We start from the raw sequence: 20,902 nt of genomic DNA, 5'->3' as shown, positions 1-20,902 counted from the left end.
AAAATAATAATAATAATATTAAAAAATAATATTTTTTTTTAATTTTCTACTTTCATCTAAAACCAACTCATCTTATCTCACTATTCAAGCTACATCTAAAATAATATTATACATTTGACTAGAAAAACCAACTAACCCAACAAAAAGTCAAAAAATGAATCAATCGTTAACCAAAAAGAAAAATTGAGAAAACTGAAAATACGGGCGCCTTTAGTGAATCGATCGGTTCCAATTTTTATAATTAAAAAAATCGTATGAATTAATTCGCCAAATAATCTCAAAATTGAACGAACCAAATTTGATCACCCCTTTAGGATGTATTTGAGATTGCGGTATGAGTTTAAAAAGTATTTAAATAGATTTAAAAAATTTTTAATAGAAAAATTAAGTTAGTTGTGTATTTACCTATCAAAACATTTTTAATTTCAAATAAATTAAAAGTACATTTGAGGATAAGCATCATTTTGATACTTTTTTTCAAAAATGCTTTTCGAGATAATGTTGAACGTAATTTAAATTTTAAAAAGATTATCAATAGATAAAAATATCTATACAACTTTTAGATAATTACAACTTTTAAACTTTTAAAAATATAATCATAATCTTTAAAAAATCAAATAATCGTAATTTATATTTCAGAAATGACTTTTTTAATTTGTTTCCAAACAAATTAATATATTTAAAAGTGTTTTAAATATATGGTTATCAAATAGTAAATAATTTTTTAATAGTAAAACTAATTACTTAAAATATCAGTTATAAGCTATATTGCAGTGGGAAATATAGCTTATAACTTTAGGGCTTATATCTTATAATTTAAGTAATAAATTTTACCATTAAAAATTTATTTACTGTTTGGTAATCATATGTTTAAAATAATTTCAAACATGTTACGTACATTTGTTTGGAAACAAATTAAAAAAGTATTTTCTAAAGTATAAATGAGGATTATTTATTTCTTAAAGATTATGACCATATTTTTTAAAGTTATAATTATCTAAAAGTTATATAGATATTTTCTTTCATTAACGATATTTTTAAAATTTAAATTACATTCTGCATTATTTGAAAAAACACGTTTGAGAAAAATAAACATATTTTTTAACTTCTTTGAGATTAAAAAAATACTTTAATATATAACATCTAAACAATTCATTTTTTCAAGCTATTAAAATTATTGAAATATTTTTTAAAGAGTAATGCAATTCATCATTCCAATTCTCATAATTCTCTTATGATGTGACATTAGATGATTGTAGTCTATTTATTATATTTTACTTGTAAACCTATCATCTAATGTCACATCATGAGAGGATGAACAAAATGATGACGAGTAGATTTTTTCTTTTTTAAAATTCCTAATGCAACTCCAATCTGGACCTTAGTTAAGTCTACCCATTGTAAAGCTAAGAAAGATTTTCAGAAAGCGAAAGAAGCAAGAGAGAAATAAAATGGTGGAAATGATAGCATTGAAGGAAGAAATGAAATGAGAAAATGAGTTAAAATTTAAGTGAGATTCTCCCTCGCTGCTCCTCTCCCTGGAGATTCTCTGCACCTCACAATGAATTATCACTCCTTAAATAGAGCAAAATACAAACTCAACTTTGCAGTTCAGATCAAACAAGCGACATGGAGATGGACTCTCTAATTCAATAAACAGAAGCACTATCATGGGAAGATCTCAACCTCACTCCAGCCATAGAAATTGCAAAAGAAACCACAGAACTTGCATTAGTGGGAAGAATAGACAACCAGACCACTAAACAAAATCTCATTGCATGCAAGCTCCAAATTAAGCAGCTTGAAATTTTATCAAAAAATCCCACATTGAAGACTTGGGTGTAAATATTTTCCTCTTCACTTTCCAGACAGCTTGAGATAAACAAATAATCATTAGTCAAGCCCCATGGAACTTCAAGGGACATCTGCTCATTCTAAAGCCATGGCCTGTTGGATCTACATGGCATGAGATAAGTTTAAATATATCAGTTTTCATGTGCAAATGCATGGCCTTACACTGGATCATATGACTATTGCAAATGCCAAAAAAATTGAGAAAGCTCTTGGAACTTTAATGGAGGTGGATGTTGATCCACACTTTGGAATAGCATGCAAAAAACTCATAAGAATCAAGGTGGAAATAGACAAAACAAAGACCCACTTAAGCAGGGACTTTGGCTCCTAAGAGATTACAACATAGAAACATGGGTCTATTTCAAGTATGAGAGGCTATCGGATTTTTGTTATGCATGTGGTAGGCTGGGTCACTCACAAATCTTTTGCACTTTTCTAAAAGTTATCCCCACCCAACTTCCCTTTGGACATTGGCTTAGAGCTGAAAATCATATTTCTGGAATTATCCTACCACCATAACAAGTTTGATAATTATTCAGGAAGCCTAGACTAAACATTTTAATGGGAATCCGGCCTTCATATTATGCAGCAAGATTAAGGCCACTAAAGAAGCTATAAAAAAATGGAACAAAGTCCACTTCAGCAAGATGCAAGTTAATATTCAAAAAATAGAAAGTGAGCTCAATTAGATCCAGTGCAATGTTCCAAGTCTGCAAAGTCTAGCCAAAGAAAAGCAGTTACAAGCCAAGCTCCAAGATCAACTGCAGCATGATGAAGAAACGCTATGGCGTCAAAAATCACGAATTAATTGGCTCACTACAATGGATCTGAATACAAAGTTCTACCATCTCTCCACAACAATTCGACGTAGAGGCAATGGGATCGACTCCATCAAAATCAGCCCAAGTAATTGGACAATGGACCAAGATATCATTGAAATGTCTTTCATTAATTATTTTAGGTCTATATATGCCACTTTGAATTCAGTTATTTCAAAAGACTTGGAAAATCTTTTTGAACAGCAAATAACAGATTAAGATAATGATTTTCTAACTGCACTTCCTATGGAGGAAGAAATTTATGGAGCGCTAAAGAAAATTCCAAATCATAAAGCCCCAGGCCTAGACAACATGACATTTATTTTCTACAAATATTATTGGAAGACCATCAAAAGAGAAGTCATTGCTATAGTCCAAAATTTTTTCCGAAGTGAAACATTGTTGAAGCTGATGAACCATACCAATATAGTGCTTATCCATGCTCTCCTCGAAATTATCGACCAATCAGTTTGACCAATGTCATATATAAAACCATTACAAAAATCCTGGCGAACCACTTAAAGAAAACGCTCCCAAATATTATATCCCATTTTAAAACAGCTTTTGTCCCGGGTCGCAACATCAAGGAAAATTCTATAATTTCCCATGAGTTGTTTCACCATCTCAAGTGGAAGACGGGGAAAAAGGGCCAAATGGCGATAAAATTAGATATGGAGAAAGCTTTCGACTATATTTAATGTGATTTTCTTTTTGCTGTAATGAAGACATTAGGATATAGCAGTACATGGATCAATTGGATTAAAGAGTGAGTAACAACAGCCTCTTTCTCAGTTCTCATAAATGGTTCTCCAATGGGTTTTTTCAAAGCACAAAGAGGTCTCAGACAAGGAGATCCAATCTTTTCTTTCCTTTTCATTTTATGCACGAAGGTGCTTCCAGACTAATAGCAAAACCAAAAGCTACAGGGAATATGGAAGGAGTTAAATTGAATCGAATCTACCCCAATATATCTCATTTATTTTTTGCAGATGATCTAATAATTTTTGAGAAAGCAGATGAAAATATGGTCCAAACCATCAGTGACAATCTAGAGAAATACCAAGCTTGGTCAAGCCAGAAAATCAACAAGGCAAGATCATCAATTTTCATAGCCCGAAATACCAACCAAGCCACAAGAGCGATGATCCTGGCCAAAATGCAAAGCAAAGAATCAACATCCAGAATGAAGTACTTGGGAATTCCGACATCTTTTGAAAGGTCAAAGAAAGTGAACTATAAAGAGCTAATAGACAACATAAACAGGAAGTTGGAGGGTTAGCAATAAAATTATTATCACAGGCAAGCAGAACAATGCTTATTAAGATAGTGGCAAGCTCGATCCCCATGTACCAAATGTCCACGCATATATTGTCGAAATAAGTCTGCAAAGCGCTATATAAAAGTTTTAAGAATTTCTGGTGGGGAACAACAAAGGAGAAAAAGCACAAGCTATATTTGAAATCTTGGAAATCGATTTGCCAACCTAAAAAAGAAGGAGGATTGAGATTAAGGTTAATGGAGAATATGAATTTAGCACTCCTAGCAAAAACAGAATGGGAAATGAGCCAAACCAATTCAGGTCTGTGGCATTCACTATTTTTCAAGAAATATTTGAGCAAAAATTCATTCTGGCAGGCAACCTCAAAAGTGGTGGATTCATGCTTATGGAAAGGAATTTTGAAGATGAAAAAACTACTAGAAAAAGGTACATGCTTCCAAATCTACAATGGTTTTTCGGTTAAAGTATGGTAAGACCCATGGATACCAACTACAGAAAATTTCAGGCCACAACCATTGAACCAAGATACTGAAATCTCTCAATCTCTTAAAGTCTCTGATCTTATCAACCAAATAACCAACACCTGAAACATTCAAAAATTGCAAAATCTTTTCAAGCAGGAAAGCTTACGAGAAATTCAAAAAAATCATTTGCCTTATGCCAACCAAAGTTCAGACTGTTTGATTTGGATAAACAACCAAAAGGAAATTTTTTGTCAAAACTGCTTACCATATTGCAGCAAACTTCACAAATACACCTGAAACATTCAAAAATTGCAAAATCTTTTCAAGCAGGAAAAATATGGAAACTAAAAATTCATGATCGCCGTAAACTCCTCTTATGTAAAGTTTTTTGGAACATAATACCAACTAAAAAAAGACTGAAGAGCTTCATTCCAAATCCCCCATCCATTACTTGTCCGCTATGCGAAGGAAAAGAAGAAACTATGTTCCATCTTTTTATTGAATGCCTAATCACCATAATTTTATGTAGGCAAAGCAGCTGGCCACTAAATCTTTCATCGCTGGGGATCACCACAATGCAAGAATGGATACAGATTATCATTGATCTCGAAACAAAATTGGGATTAAAATCGCAAGAAGAGCATCATTTCCAACTATTTGCAGTTCTGATAATAGATTTTATATGGAAATTGAGAAATGATGGAGTCCACATGGACCACCGCCAAACAGTTATTTCTCTAAAGAAGGCAAAGGAGAAGTTGGATGCTTCATACCAAGAAAATCTCCATGCATGGAAACAAAAGGCGAAATCAGGTCAATCACAGAAATGACAAGCCCCTTCCAGATACCAGATAAATATATCCTTTAATGCTATAGTACGTGATTCTTACTCAAAATCCTCAACGGTAAGTCGAGATTCAGAAGGGAATAATGTAGAAATCTGGACAAAGGAAAATGCTACCACAACACTTGTCATAGCAGAAGCCCAGGCAGTAAAGCTCGCATTCAAAATGACGAAACATTTACAAAATGGCAAAACAATAATGGAAGGAGATGCATAGCTAGTGATATTGGCAATCCAAGGAGAATTGGTGGACTGGTAGATTAACCCCATAACTGAAGACATTGGTCAAGTGTTGAAAACTCAAAACGACTGGAGTTTTAAAAAAATAGATCGATCCCAAAATCGATGTGCACATTTGGTAGCGCAATAGGCAATAACCAACCATATTTTTGGTAGCATACCCATAGAAGAACTTCCATCGTATATTTTGCTTATTGATAGCGGGAAGGATCCTCCTCCTACTAGCTTGTAATTTAATTCGTTAATGAATCCATGCTTGATTAGAAAAAAAAGAAATGAGAAACGCCGACAGAAGGTAGTTGAAAGGACACCATCATTCAAAATTCAAGAAATCTGCACAAATTGAGTGCCTTGGGACTGTCTCAACTAGATTGTCGAATTAGATTGAATCTGGGCTTCCCTAATGAGGAGCAATGGGCTAACGAAGGCACACACTCAAATTTTCTTATCGATTTTGGTGGAGTGAACAAAGAGACTTGGAGGTAGTTGTTGGGTCTAAAATCTTAAAAATGGCCTATAGTTTTGTCTCCCAAAAGGCCCCATAAAAGGCCTATTGGTTTGAAATATGGGAGGCCCAAAATAACTGAACGGATAAACTCAACAAGAACACGGGTAGGACCATGTAAAGCCTTAAAGCTATAACGACTAGGGGTGAAAACCGACTGTATCGGCGCGGTTTTGGGGTAAAACCGACGCCGACCGATAGTTTATTTTTGGGGGAGGAAACCGGCCGAAACCGATCGATGGGGAGAAAAACACCGGCCGTCTCGACACCGGCAATTCTCTGGCGGTTCACGGTCGGTTCATCGGCGAGTTTCGTTTGAGAGAGTAGAGAGAGAGAGAGTGTCGCAGAGGAGAGAGAGCGGGGATGAAAACGGCGATGCGTCACTGGGAAGAAGACGCCCGAGGAAGAAGACGACCTAATTTCAAAACGACGCTGTTTGGTTTAAACCAAACGGCGTCGTTCTACTTAATTTTTTTTTAATACTTTAAGAATAAAACGACGCCGTTTAGTTTAATACCAAACGGCGTCGTTTCAGTTATGTTAAAACACAACTGCAGACTTAAAACGACGCCGTTCCACTTAAACTTAAGTGGAACGGCGTCGTTTTGAATACAGAATATATAAAAAAAAAAAAAAATTTCTTTAATCGGCCGGTTCAGCGGTTTGAACCAGGTTCGAACCGACGCCGAACCGGCCGATATCGGTTTATACTATTTTCTGCCGCACGCCGACCGTTTCTTCACCGGTTTCGGCCGGTTCCGAGCTCCGGCGGCCGGTCTGAGTCGGTCTAGGTCGGTTTATCGGTTTTTTGTACAGCCCTAATAACGACACAAGATTTCTGTAAAGGAAGGAAATAAAGGCAACTGCCCAGGATACTATTAATAGGAAAATGAAAATATTTTAGTCACAAAGAGATTATACAATAGTAATTTTATAAATTGATGTGGTTTGATGTGATTCGTTAGGTTATAAAGTTATTTTTATTGTAAAGTAAATCTAACAGATCAAATGAAACCACGTCAGTTTGTAGAATTATTTTTGTATAATTCTTTTGTGGATGTAGCTGTATTCTTTGAGAATTATATTTGGTATTTCTTAACAACAAATTCATAAGATAGATTCTTAAGAGGTCTTAGGCCCCATTTGGATAAGTAGTTGGCCTCATCTCATCCTATTTCATCTTATCTTATCTTATCTCATTTCATTTCATCTCAACATCTAAACACTACTCAAACATAAATAGTGTTCAATTTCTCTTTCAAACTTTTTATTTAATCATTACAACTTTTCTAAATTTTCATATAAAATACAAAAAATAATTCAATTTTTTAAAATTCCAAAACGAAAATTATATTATAAAAATATTTTAATTTTATAATAATTTTATTCAATTTTTTTTCTCTCTTCTTTTCCAAAACCCAATAAAAATCTTGGGAAAATACTTCTCCCACCAAGAGAAGCTACCGATTTTATTTTTTGTATATTTGGTTTTTTTACTTGATAGTTAAGGAAATGTTTTTTTATTTTTATTTTTCAAAATATTTAAAGGGGTTTAAAAAATGTTTGAAAAAAAGTACAATTTGTACTATAGGTACAATTTAGGGTCACATTTTTTGGTGACCTTAACATTGTCTAGAATATTAATTTAAACTGTTTTATTACTATTTACAAATATCTAACTACTATTCACATATTATCATATTATCTGACTATCCAAACTAGGCCTTAATCTATTAATCATAAACAACTAACAAGTCATAACCTACTAAAGCGTTCGTCGCAGAGAGTTTAAAAACAAGAATAATGATACCCACACAATAAATCTCACGACTATGTTTTAAGATGATGGTATTTTTATAAAGTGATGTTACTTGTCTAAGTTATTTTACAAAAATGATCTTAATTTAAAACATAATTATATAAAGTGTTGTGAAAAAGTATTGTGTGTAAATATTTTTCTAAAAACAAAGAAAAGATATGATGGAAAAAAAAAAGGAATATTCTCTTTCTTTTATCATATTCATATTTTTTTAAAATAATTATATTTAAAAATCTTTACAACTCACCAATTTACAAGGAAGGGATGCCTTAAAAGGAAGGGCCTTAAGAAAGGAACTTAATTTTGTATTTCACCTAAAAATCGAGCACATAATTGGTAGCGATCATGTAATCAAATCAGGTAAACCCATTGATTTATGGTATCGATGGTTGAAAAAAATAAATAAAAAAAATCAATGGTAAACCCATGAAACTTTTGACCAATTAATTATCCTAACGGCTCGCAGCCAAAATATCATTCTTTTGACCCCTGCAATCCCTAACGGCTTTCCATTCCTACTTTGACTCTTCCCAACTTCACCCACTTCACTCCATACAAGTTTACAACGACTCTTATCTCCCTCCCTCTATAATTAATTCTTTATAGCCGTTAGAGCCTCTGCTCCTCCCGTCTCTCTGTAACAATGGCGAGGGACTCTTCGTTTGTTTCAGAGCCGAACACGAGCGCCTCTACCGCCGCAAAATCCTCTCTTCATTCCCCTTCTTCGTCTTCTTCACTGAAGCGGAAGAGACCCCCCATGATTGAGATCCCAAGTGTCTTGCAAGAAATCCGAACGGACAGGTTCACGTCCCGAGACCCCACGCCCCGAGCCAACGCTGTCTGCCTCGGTGAAACTGGCGTCGGGGTTTTCTCCATCAAAGGCAAGAAGAAGTTCATGGAAGACACCCACAGGATTCTTCCTTGCTTACTCGGCGACTCAAATAAAGTAATTTAATGGCTTCTTTTACCTTTTCGTTTTTATTTGTTTTGAATTTTTTTTTTTATATTGTAATGAGGCTTACTTGGTACTTGGATAATTGGTGTATGAAAGTGGGATATTTGTAGTGTAACTGATTATATAGTTTTCTTAATAATGTGTAGGGTTTTTTCGGTGTTTATGATGGACATGGAGGTAAGAAGGCTGCGGAGTTTGTTGCAGAGAATTTGCACACTAACATTCTTGAGATGATGGAGAACTGTAAAGAGCCTACGGCTAAGGAAGAGGCTGTCAAAGCTGGGTATCTGAAAACAGACCAGGATTTCCTGAAGCAGGTAATTTTTGTTTGTGTTCCTCTTATTTCTGAAAGTCTTGTTCTATTTTATGAATTTTCTTCTTTCTGATAATGAAATAATGACAAAGGAACCCATTTGATGTTTAACTTGTAATAACTGTAAATATCAGAAGAACCACCTTTGAATTTGATGACCGTAGAGCTTCTTCAATGGAAGAAATTTTTCTGTGGCGTTGAATCATAAATTTTGCGTCGAGTCAGGACACTAGGTTTACATGATCGTGGAAACTGATTTTGACGGGAAATTGTTAGTTGTTACAGATCTTTTCTACTTGGATTTCCGTTATTCTTGGTCCATAAAAGGCAGCAGCTGTACACAGAGTTTGAAAAGAATTTGGATTATGGGTCTAACGATTAGCGAATGAGGGACTAGATTTGGTTTTCTGCGAATCTTATATGGATTCTTGTTGCTTTGTTGAGATAGGTGGAATTAGATGACTGCGGTTTATTCTTTTTTATGAGGTTAACTAAGGTCTGGTTTGTTTTTACAACACATCTCATCTCATCTCATCTAATCATGATAACTTTTTCAAATTCTCACACAAAATAAAATAAACAATTCAACTTTTTCAAATTCCAAAACAATAATAATATTAAAAAAATATATTTTAACAATATTTTATTTAATTTTCAATTTCTATCTCAACTCATCTCATCTTATCTCATCTTCGAAAACAAACACGGTCTAATTCTTATGTGGATGTTTTGTTTCTCTGTTTAGACAGGTGGAATGGGATGACTACAATCTTTATTCTTTTTGTTGAGGCCAACTTTTGTTGTTAAGTTTATGTACAAGGGCCTAATGGCATCTCATCTCGGATAGGCTTAAGTTTTGAATCTTGACCTTTTGGGTTAGGCCAACCATTCTTTGTGCTCTATGCTGAGCACCGCTCTTTCTGTATTCATATTTTCCATGGATGATATCAGTGGTAATGATGAACCTTGTCAATTCATTGGTATTGAGGTCACTTGATCCCTTTTATTCTATAGATAACCGGAAAGGATAATTACCTTGTAGTACTTTCAATGAAACAGTTTGCCAGTTCAGCATTGTATACAGTATACACCTGCTTACCATGCCAGTTCATCTTTGCTTATTTTCTTATATTCCGAAAATGCTACATTAATCATTACGAACAAATGCAGGGTTTAGGCAGTGGTGCTTGCTGTGTCACAGCCTTGATTGCGGGACAAGAGGTGGTTATTTCAAACCTAGGAGATTGTAGGGCTGTTCTTTGTAGAGGTGGCGTGTCAGAAGCTCTTACGATAGATCATAGAGTGGGCCAGGAGGATGAACGGAAAAGAATCGAGGATATGGTATATATTTTTTCATATATTGTGTTAAAGGGTGGAGCAGGAAGTGTTATTGATTGCATGTCTTGACTCTTGATACTCTGATGAAGGGGGGATATGTAGAGATACATCGAGGAGCATGGAGAGTTCATGGGATACTTTCTGTTTCTAGGAGCATAGGAGATGCTCATCTGAAGAACTGGGTGCTGGCTGAGCCTGATACAAGTATCTTAAAGCTAACACCGGACATGGAATTTCTTATCTTGGCTTCTGATGGATTGTGGGAAGAGGTGAGAAAAAGAAAGTAGGAGTAGTTTATATAAAAAATCCACGCTAAAACTTGATGATATGTGGGAAGTTAATTTTTTTGGAAGTGCTACCTTAATGTATATGCCCATGTTTGCTTCATATTTGTCGCTGAGTTTGTGTTTGGTTTATCATGGATTAGTTAACTTAAGTTTGTATGTCATGCATTATGTCATTATAGATTTATTACAATCTAGCAAAAGCCTGGGTTATGTTATCAGTGATTGTGTAAGTTTGTTTTGGTTTATTAGAGCATCTGCGATTGCACTAATTGGGTTAAATTTTAGAAATAATATCTAATTTCAATTGAATGTCAAACTTAAATATTGGAGATAACTATATATAAATTTATCAATATTATAAAATATACACAGATCGTTGGAGTTGAAACAAGGGTAGTTTGCTTATGAAACAATCATAATTACACCGTGCATCTCAAATAACCACCCTTGCATCTTAATGCTGGATCTTAATGAAATGTGCACTTGTAACTTTTTTGGTAGTTTGGGGATGTAATGTGATAAAGTTAATAATTTTTGGAGACATTATTTGGGGGGGGGGGGGGGGGGGGGGGGGGGGACTAAATGTAATTTTTCAAAAAAAAAAAAAAAAAAACACGGATTACAAGGAGCTGTTGCTCTCCTTTTTTTTCAACAGTGTGTTTAGTTTTGAGTTGGATACCATTTCTTAGTTGCTGCATACTGACACCCCATTGCATGAGGTTGAAATATATATATCTCTTTAGTTTTATTTGATTGTTAAGTTGATGTTGTCCATCTTGCCTAGGTTGGCAACCAAGAAGCTGTTGATCTTGTTACTAGATTATGTCTTGTTGAAAAGAGATTGGGACCCTCAAGTGTTTTTTGAAAAGATCACGAAGAGGGGCGGGGGGGTGACTAAATGTAATTTTTCAAACAAAAAAAAGAAAACGGATTACAAGGAGCTGTTGCTCTCCTTTTTTTTCAACAGTGTGTTTAGTTTTGAGCTGGATACCATTTCTTAGTTGCTGCATACTGAGACCCCATTGCATGAGGTTGAAATATATATATCTCTTTAGTTTTATTTGATTGTTAAAGTTGATGTTGTCCATCTTGCCTAGGTTGGCAACCAAGAAGCTGTTGATCTTGTTACTAGATTATGTCTTGTTGAAAAGAGATTGGGACCCTCAAGTGTTTTTCGAAAAGATCACGAAGATGATTATGGCCATGTGAATGTAAGCCTGTCAGCAAAGTTGCGGAGGATTTCACTGGTCAAGAAACAAAAAGGAACCAGTAAGGATCCAAGCTATAAGAAAACGGCTAGATGGAAAGGTAAAGAAGATGACTTTCCTAGTGAAAATGAAAGCCCACAGTCAAAGTCACGAAGAATATCCTCAGTAAAGCGAGTAAATGTGAAAACTCAATCTCCAGCAAAAGAAACTATTAACCATAAGAGGAGACCAGCCTCTGGTGGACTTGTGGCTGCTTGCAAAGAGCTTGTGAACCTTGCTGTGAGTAGGGGTAGCTTGGATGATGTAACTGTGATGATAATTGATCTATGCCAATTCAAATGTAACAGCTAAAGTTGGAGGCTGTTGATTTCACGCATACTCTCAAAAATGCTTTCCCCCTGCGCATATATATGATACTTGGATGATGTCCACACAGAAAGCTTGCTGATGATTTAGATTCTTTTTACTCCGATTGTACCAGTAAATTGCTTTTTCTTTCTTTCTTTCAAAATGTGCTTTCTGACTCAACCATTGTGTTTGTGACCTCTCCCCGCAACTGACTCTGATCATCTTACTCTGGACCACCACTCTGCTAATAATGTCTCTCCCTCACCTCTTCACTTTTTATTTTACATGCCAATTTTAAATCTATGATCACAGTTTCTTAAATCAATGACACTGTTTGAGAATCTGGTTTGAGATTACAGTGTTGCTGGTTTGGAGTGTCTTAAAAGTTGTCGGGCATCATAGGTTAACAAAGCAGCAGACAAAACACTCGAGATTATTTTATAACCCCTGACAAAGAAGGGAAATAAAATGATAAATAAGGACAAAGCCAATCGCAAAAGAAATTAGGAAGAAAAGAGAGAGACTGAGAGGAGAAAGAAAAGAGCAAATGAGGGAGAGGGATGGAGAAAACTTCAGTTTCTCAATATGTAATCCATTCAATGATCTGTCTAACTATAATACTAATTGTTAGGTATAAGTGAACGTTACAGGCGAGAAAAGGCCACTAGATGACCAAAGGAACGACGATCATGAGAAGTTTACGTGATATAAGGTCAGGAATGGTTGAAATGTATCGTTTGTAGATCATAGGATAATGCAAGGATACCTTCGCCGGTGAGATACTATCAACTCCAATAGTACTGTATCTTGACTTTGAGGAAGAGTTTACCATGTGAGGCACCTTGATCGTGATTTAAATCATTACCTAGTAAACAAAAAGGCTAAAAGCACTCGCATTCCAAAGCATCTCAAGTTGAAAGGTATTCAGAAGGAAATTGTAAAAACATCAAAATTCTATTTCCAAATATTAACTAAATTAAATGGGGAAAAAAAAAAAAAAAGAAGTAGGGGTATCAATATGTGATACGATCTGTTAATCTAACATGAACACGACACGATAATAATGAGTTTGGGTTTAGTCTTAACGGGTTTGGGTCAACTTGTTTTAACTCGTTAAGAAAGTTAAAATTACAATTATACCCTTATACCTAAAAGTAAAATTGTTGGAATTTTAATTTCAATATTTTAATTGTTTGGATTGTAATTTTAGACTTTTATTTAGTTTTATATTTTTTTATATATATTGTGATTTTAATATTTATATAAAATTATGCTAAACTTAGTCAGGTCAAATGGGTTAATTTCGGGTCTGTTCAATTCATTTACATAAACGGGTTGAGTCGGGTCAACCTATTTTGTAGTTTTCACTAATGGGTCAAAATGGGTTGACACGACCCGTTATATTAATGGGTCACGTTAGAGTTTGAGATTTTGACGCGATAAACTTAACGGGTCGTGTTCGGGTTGACCCATATAATATAATATACATGTTTTGATATGATACGAACACGATTTAACAGCCCTAAGAAAAAGCCCATTGATAGCATAAGATGAATGCTAAGAGAACCATTCAATCTTTAGCTCCATACTCCAACTGACTGAATTATTTGTTATCAACAAGTTGTGTAATTTAATCGTTTGTCTGGACCTGCCTTGTTTTTCTTTTGTTCCCCAGTTCAAACTTCAGAAAAGTTGGGTCACTGTTCATTTATTTTCTTATTACTTGAACTCAGTGCAGTGAAGACTGAGAGTTTGGACCCGATCTGTGCAGATTCCTCACGTTTTTCTACACGTCAATCCTAGATTCCTTGGCTAGTCACTTTTCTACATCAGTTCCACACTCGAAAGTTATGGAAAACCCCAAATAAAAAATACACACCAAAAAAACATAAAATAAGTAGAATTGTAACAGCCCACATTGTAAATCCAAGTTCTGTTTAATGTCTACTATATCTTTTTCATCACCAGCCTCCTTTTCATCCCCACCCACCCACATGCTCATGCCTGAAAGGACTGCCCCCCGCTTCCTCTCATAAACTTTTTGTTGGTACACCCGTCACATGATATACAAGACTGATCTGAAGGGGTTGGTTTGCTTTTTTACCGGTATGAGAGAGAATTCTTGGAGATAAAACCTTATCATTGAAACCAAACAGCTTTGAAGAAGGAAAAAAGTTGGAAAACAGAGAGAAAAGGGGAAACACAGCTAAAAGCTTACACGGCTATGCACATAATGAATATAAAAGGTGTTGTTCTGCCATAATCCCCACTCCTCTCCAGATTTCCAATTGCCAGTTTAGAGACTGAGGACCCTCCAGTGGATGATAGCATGTAGATAAAAGAGCCCCTGGCTTCAGCATCAACGAGCCAGATCTTGTGGGTGAGACCTTGATCAAATTCTTTCATCCTTCTCTGTTTTAACAAGTGTTTGATCCTCTGTTCTTTGTCCAAAGTCAAAGTCTTTCATAGTATAAGTCGATTGATTCTCTTGCAACCTCAATTAAGTACCATGCATGATTCGATTGGAATTTCTGCTTGCTTTTCATCCGGTGAGAGGTCAGCTGACGATCCAGCAAATGTAATCAGGTCAGGTCAGAGTGTATCTATGTCAGTATATCTAACAAAGATTGCCGGTCAATGTCGTCTAATCAATATAACATGGTGTAAGAACGTGTTACAACATGGCCTATATGTTTCCGTTCGAGGACTAGATGGAGATGAGCATCATCGGTGCAAGGTCGAGATCAAGGCTTGGTATTTTGGGAGGAAACAAGGCTCAAAGAATTTTGTGATTGATGGGAAAACAGTCTATGTGGTTTGGGACCTTAAAGCTGCAAAATTCAACAGCGAGACTGAGCCACAATCAGATTACTATGTAGCCATTGTTTGCGAAGAAGAGGTGGTTTTAGTTGTTGGTGATCTAAAGAAAGATGCCTTCAGAAAAACGGGTTGTAGGCCAGCTCTTATCGAACCCACTTTGGTTTCAAGGAAGGAACATGTGTTTGGCAAAAGGAAATTCTCCACAAGAGTCAAATTTCAAGAGAAAGGTAATGTTCATGACCTCTCAATTGAGTGTAATAGTGCAATCAGCAGTGAGAACTCTTTAGTTGGGTTTGATCCAAAAATGGAGATTAGGGTAGATGGGAATCTAGCCATTCATATTAAGCACCTTCAATGGAAGTTTAGAGGTAATGAGTTCATCAGTGTAAACAACACTAAAATAGAAGTTTATTGGGATGTCCACGACTGGCTCTTTAGCTCTGGTACAAGGCATGGTCTGTTCATATTTAGGCCAATTTCATTATCTGTACCTCAGTCATCAACATCAGCACTGTCTTCTTCAGCTCCATCAACACATTTGTCAAATCAGGAGTCCAATATTTCTGCTTCTGGAGATGAAGATACGGCAGGTGGGTCTTCCAGGTATTCCTTGTTTTTCTATGCCTGGAGGGTAGAATGAATTTGCAGAGTGGCCTCTCTGGTAATCACCATCATCAACATTATAAAAAAACACAGGCATAGCCATTGAGTTGAAGACAAAGATGCATGTTCCAAGTTCATTGAAATTTTGAATGGTGGTCTTTGAATTGAGCTCTCACAAAGAGGAAGCAGAGAAAGAGAGAGTTTGGTCTTTGGAAGCTTAATGACCAACACAAAGGGCCCAAAGTGAGTAGGTATCGTGGTACGTAGCTACAGCTGGGATTGAATAATATGGACATGATTGGACGTGCCAGATTGGGTCACATCCATCTGCTAATAGTTTGATAATTCTCCAATCCCCATTACCCAACCTTAGTTGTTCTATTATGATGTGTGTTTTCTTTTCTTTTCTTTTTTCTTTTGTTGAGTATCCATCCAGAGTTAATGAAGTCCCATATAGGTGACAGAAGCACCAAACAAAAAGAGCATGTATATATATGTGTGATGTATATTGATATGGTATAAACTGTTGTTCAATATAATAATATTCCTTTGTTTATTAGATTCATTGTCCTAACAGATTCTTATTAGGGTAATGCTATTGAGACCGATGATGAACCGATGAAATTTGACCGATAAGTGCAAATGTCTTTATTTTTTTCCCGTTGATTTCAATCATTTTTTTAATAGATCTTTAAACATTTTTAAAAAATAAAAAAATACCAATGTACTAATAGTCACTTTCTTAATCTTTAAGTAAATAAAAAATAAAAAATTCAATCGATCAATTTTATCGGTTCAAGTAACATTTTCCTTTCTTACTATCCTAAGAAACCACTAGGAACATTTTCTGCTTTGCAGTGGAAATAGACAAAATCTGTGTCTAGAACCACTCAGAAAAACAAGGCTGAAACTGAAATAATAATTAAAATAAAACTGCAAGTCTTCAACACATACTGATTTTTCAATCCTCTTTACCAACTCATCATCATTAAAATCCAACAAAGACAAACTTAGTCATTGATCCATCTAACTCAGCAGGAAATCCTTTTTTTCCCCTTCCGCCTTTAACAATAGGAATTGAAAGTTTTGAACCACCTCAACTCGTATACTACTGTGAGAGTTTGTTGTCACTTTTCTGAATACCCAGCACTCGAGATTGTGAAATCATTGTCATGTTACATTATTTATTTATTTAAAAAAAATGTAACAAATGACACTAAAACAGAAAAGGACTACAGATGAGCCATTACAGGAGGATTCTCACATGCGGGTGTAGCCATAAAGATGGGAAGGGGGAGAGATGGATGCTTGCATGATTTGGGCCTGTGGTGGCCAATCTCTCTAAAAGGCTGTTCCCTCCCTCCATGATTTGGGAAGATTAGAGAGAGAGAGAGAGAATGTTCCAAGTGATTTCAGTGGTCCATTCCTATGAATGACAGGCTATTTTCAATGAAATTGGTGGGTCCGAAAATGAGCCATTAGCTATTTGTTGGAATATCCACTTATTAGCCGCCTCGGTGTAATGGACCCCATCCCAATTAATCCGAACCGTCGGATCTTCGCACGATTTTGCAATCACAATCTCTTTGCCATTTATAGTCTTCTTTGCCCCACACTTCATTAACCTGTTGAAATTATATTTCCCACCGTGCCCGCAGCATGCTATCAGAGGCTCTTGGAATCCTTCAAATAAAACCCCATTCAAATAATTAATTGGTGGTGATCAAGTGCTCAACCTATCAAATCACAGCAATTCTTCAATTACATTTTCTCTAATGGAGAATGAGGACATGAGGAAATTAAAAATACCATGTTCTTGGGCTTGGGTTATGAGGGTGTACTTCACTGAGTAGACATCAATGTAGGTGATTGTCGCCTCGGGAAGTTCCTTTCTGAGTTGGGCTAGGGTTTCTTTCAACCAGAGGTTGAAATATTGGGCCACCTCATTAAATGGAATTGCGCACCCATATTTATCTATTTGGGCCGCCGTGACAAGAAAGCGGTCCAAAATGTATGGCAGGCAGCCCACTGGGCCTGTGTTGTGTATCCAAAATGACCTTCCCCCTTCACCATATATCTTCTGCAAATGTTAAGAAAGCAAAGCAACCATTGAACTTTTTTAAACTATAAAGGCTGAGAGAAAAAACAAAAAGAAAGCCATTTGTTTTACCCTAATGACATTTGAGAACTGGCCCAGTACATCAGGAATATATGCCTTGACTTGTTCAGTGGTCATGTTGAGTTTGTAACCAGCAGTGAGATCATTTTGACCAATGTCGAAAGTGTAGAGAGCTTCAGAGAAATAATCTTCCTTTGGCAACAACTTCTCAAAGATCCCTCCTGTGCCAGATTTTGAAACAGTCCCATTGAGAATAATAACCTAAGTAAAGCAATTGGTAGGAAAAGGAGAGAGCAATTATAACATGACCTACCTTGTTTTTTAAATACTTGGGATCTTCTGTGAAAATCTGAGAATTGAACAAACTGCACGTCCAATGAAATGGGGCTATATCCACTTTGTGATAGGGTTGTGTTTTGGGGTCTGATGGTTGATCCAGCAGTTGCAAAATTGGCTCCATGGCTAAAGTTTGAACCCACCGAGTCCAGATAAGCACTGAGATAAGGTAATCCTATGCTTTCCGCTGAAAACCAACAAGCAGTATGCTACTTACTTCTGTTTCATTCTTTGAGAAGTTTTATTTATAAACAGATGTGGATAACAAAACGGCTAAATTGCTTACATGACCTAATTTGATTTAGAAGAGAAATTTTAAAATTTGAATTTTATAAATCAAATCTTATTATTTAAGTAAATTGAATGCTGTTATATACACACCGAATTGAAAATAAAATAACTACATACAGTGCTTGAAGAACTGTAATCAATGGACAATCACATTATCATTTCCATGTAATTAAAAGAAAAGCCATTATTCAACTTGATTAACAACAAAAGAAAAAGCAACCCCCGAAAAAAATGTGATGAATATGAATATCAAAGTCTTCTCAAAAAATAAATGCGGTTCATCATGTGCAGATGACAACAAACATTCCTGTACCTAGTGGCCATTATTCAACTTGATTAACGACAAAAGAAAAAGCAACCCCCGAAAAAAATGTAATGAATATGAATATCAAAGTCTTCTCAAAAAACAAATGCGGTTCATCATGGGCAGATGACAACAAACATTCCTGTACCTAGTGGAAGTTGATTCTTGAGATCTAAGGCAAACAAAATTGAAAAACAGATCGCTTTCCTAATATCACAAACATATATGCCATGCTTGATTTGTTTTAGGCTTTTGAGTTGCCAATTTCGAAACGTTGAAGCAGTGTTCATGCCCGCAGTAGCAGTGCCATGAATCCATCTTAATTAAAATGGATAGATGATTCAACCAACAACATGAAATCAAAAAAATGAAAGGAAAGGTGAGAAAAGAAAAAAGGAAGAGAAACTGAAGTACCTATGAAATCGATTACTAGACGCCCATCAGAATACCGTCCTGCTGGAGAGTGGAAATAGGTTTCTCCATTGGGTGGAGGAGCTTCTCCAAATGCTGCCGATAAACCTCCGGTGTCTGAATTTGAGTCACCAAAGTTGAAGATGGCCGGAAAATTGCATTTGGTTATGGATACAGTAGGACTTGTTAGTAGTGCAATTGACATTACAAGGCGAAAGATACCATAAATCATGTATTTAGGTTCCATGAGAGAGAGAGAGAGAGAGAGAGAGAGAAGAGAGGAATTACATAAAGAATAAGCATAGAGACGAGGAATTTGCAACCGCTAATGTCTTTCTATATTTGTCTCCGTCTAAAATTGTGCTTCGGGCCCGTTTCTTTTTACAGTGGATATTATGAGTGGAGATTGTGAGGGATGCCGTTCTAATAGTAATCGGTCCAGTTCGATTTGATTTTAGATAAAATTTAAGATCGAATCAGTATGTATCGGTTTTATATTTTTTAAAATCAATTACGCACCGGTTACCCTCATAAACCGGTACTTCCAGTTTTATCGGTTTCCAGTCCAGTCCGATTCGATTTTCTGGTTTTTTTAAAATATAAATTTCACAATTTGTCATTAAAAATGTTTATAAAAAAAAAAAACTGATTTAAAAAAATCTGTTTTATACTTTTATTAAAAAAATCTGTTTTAACTTTTACTAAAAAAATATATTAGACTATATAATAGTATTAATATTAGACTATTAGTATAGCTAAATAATATATTAGACTATATAATAGTATTAATATTAGACTATTGGTATAGTTATAAGTTATATATTAGTGTTACTTATAAACTATATATTTAATATTAGTATTAGTCATAAACTTTTAGTAAAAACTTGTAGTATTAATTATAAGTATAACTATAATTTTTTTTTTTTTTTGAAAAAGTATAACTATAATCATTAGTCTATATTAGACTATTAATATTAGTTATAAACTTTTAGTGATTTAGTATTAATATTTTATGTAATAATTTATAAATTATAATCAGAAATTATTTTATATATGAATATATGATTATATATATTAGATATAAAAATTTCACATAAAAATTTATAATTATACATAATATATAAAACTTATATATACAATAATAGAAATATTATTTTTTTATATATATTTTTATTAACCGGTCCGGTTTGGGCCGAAAAATATTAAAACCGGAACCGGACCGAAACCGGCCGGTTTTCACATTCCAAGAACCGGTTCCGGACCGGACCGGTTCAAAATCAGTAAAATCGGTCCGGACCGGTTTTCCGGTTTGGATTTACACTCTTACGTTCTAGTGTCGGGCTGAACTATATGGGTCTGACTCACGAGGCATCGATGGGTTTAAGGACAGCCCAGTAGGAGGAAGTCGATATGGGAGGACAAGATGGATTGGGCCGGGTTGAGAAGGGCAATGTCAGCTCAGAAAGCCCAAGAAGAAGCAACAAAGTAACACACGCAGGACATGTACCTGGGTCAGAAGGCCTGGCACCTCTACTCGTTGACAACCCATATGCATAGGCTTAGGGACAACCCTGGTCCTTGAGCATACGGCTGGACAGACCAAGAAGATCGGTGTGTCAGACCGAGGCCACTTCGCATTTAATGAAGGACGGTGACGGACACCCCACGACATGAACCCCGGATTGTCAGCGATCGCCACGATCATGCATGGATGGCTTGTCGCATGATAGAATGTTGGAAGAGGGC

General features: G+C 35.5%; 2 protein-coding genes across 2 annotated transcripts; one reads left to right on the top strand and one right to left on the bottom strand.

The window, feature by feature from the left end:
- The first annotated feature begins 8,355 nt into the window (after window positions 1-8,355).
- On the top strand, window positions 8,356-16,229 carry LOC108991840. Its single transcript, XM_018966238.2, has 6 exons — window positions 8,356-8,769; window positions 8,925-9,095; window positions 10,262-10,432; window positions 10,519-10,698; window positions 11,814-12,266; window positions 14,800-16,229. Exons 1-6 carry the CDS (start codon window positions 8,467-8,469, stop codon window positions 15,730-15,732), a joined length of 2,211 nt encoding a protein of 736 aa, XP_018821783.2. The 5' UTR covers window positions 8,356-8,466; the 3' UTR covers window positions 15,733-16,229.
- A 523-nt stretch (window positions 16,230-16,752) lies between these two features.
- Window positions 16,753-19,481, bottom strand: LOC108991831 (GDSL esterase/lipase At3g26430-like). Its single transcript, XM_018966227.2, has 5 exons — window positions 19,160-19,481; window positions 18,128-18,337; window positions 17,866-18,035; window positions 17,505-17,775; window positions 16,753-17,378 (listed from the first exon to the last, which is right to left on the bottom strand). The coding sequence occupies exons 1-5, from the start codon at window positions 19,401-19,403 to the stop codon at window positions 17,122-17,124; spliced, it is 1,152 nt and encodes a 383-aa protein (XP_018821772.1). The 5' UTR covers window positions 19,404-19,481; the 3' UTR covers window positions 16,753-17,121.
- Window positions 19,482-20,902: the final 1,421 nt, after the last annotated feature.

This window comes from Juglans regia, chromosome 13, assembly GCF_001411555.2.
Source record: "Juglans regia cultivar Chandler chromosome 13, Walnut 2.0, whole genome shotgun sequence".
In the NCBI taxonomy this organism is placed as follows: Eukaryota; Viridiplantae; Streptophyta; class Magnoliopsida; order Fagales; family Juglandaceae; genus Juglans; species Juglans regia.
Note: the sequence above shows the minus strand (reverse complement) of the source record. Positions and strands in the feature narration are given on the sequence as shown.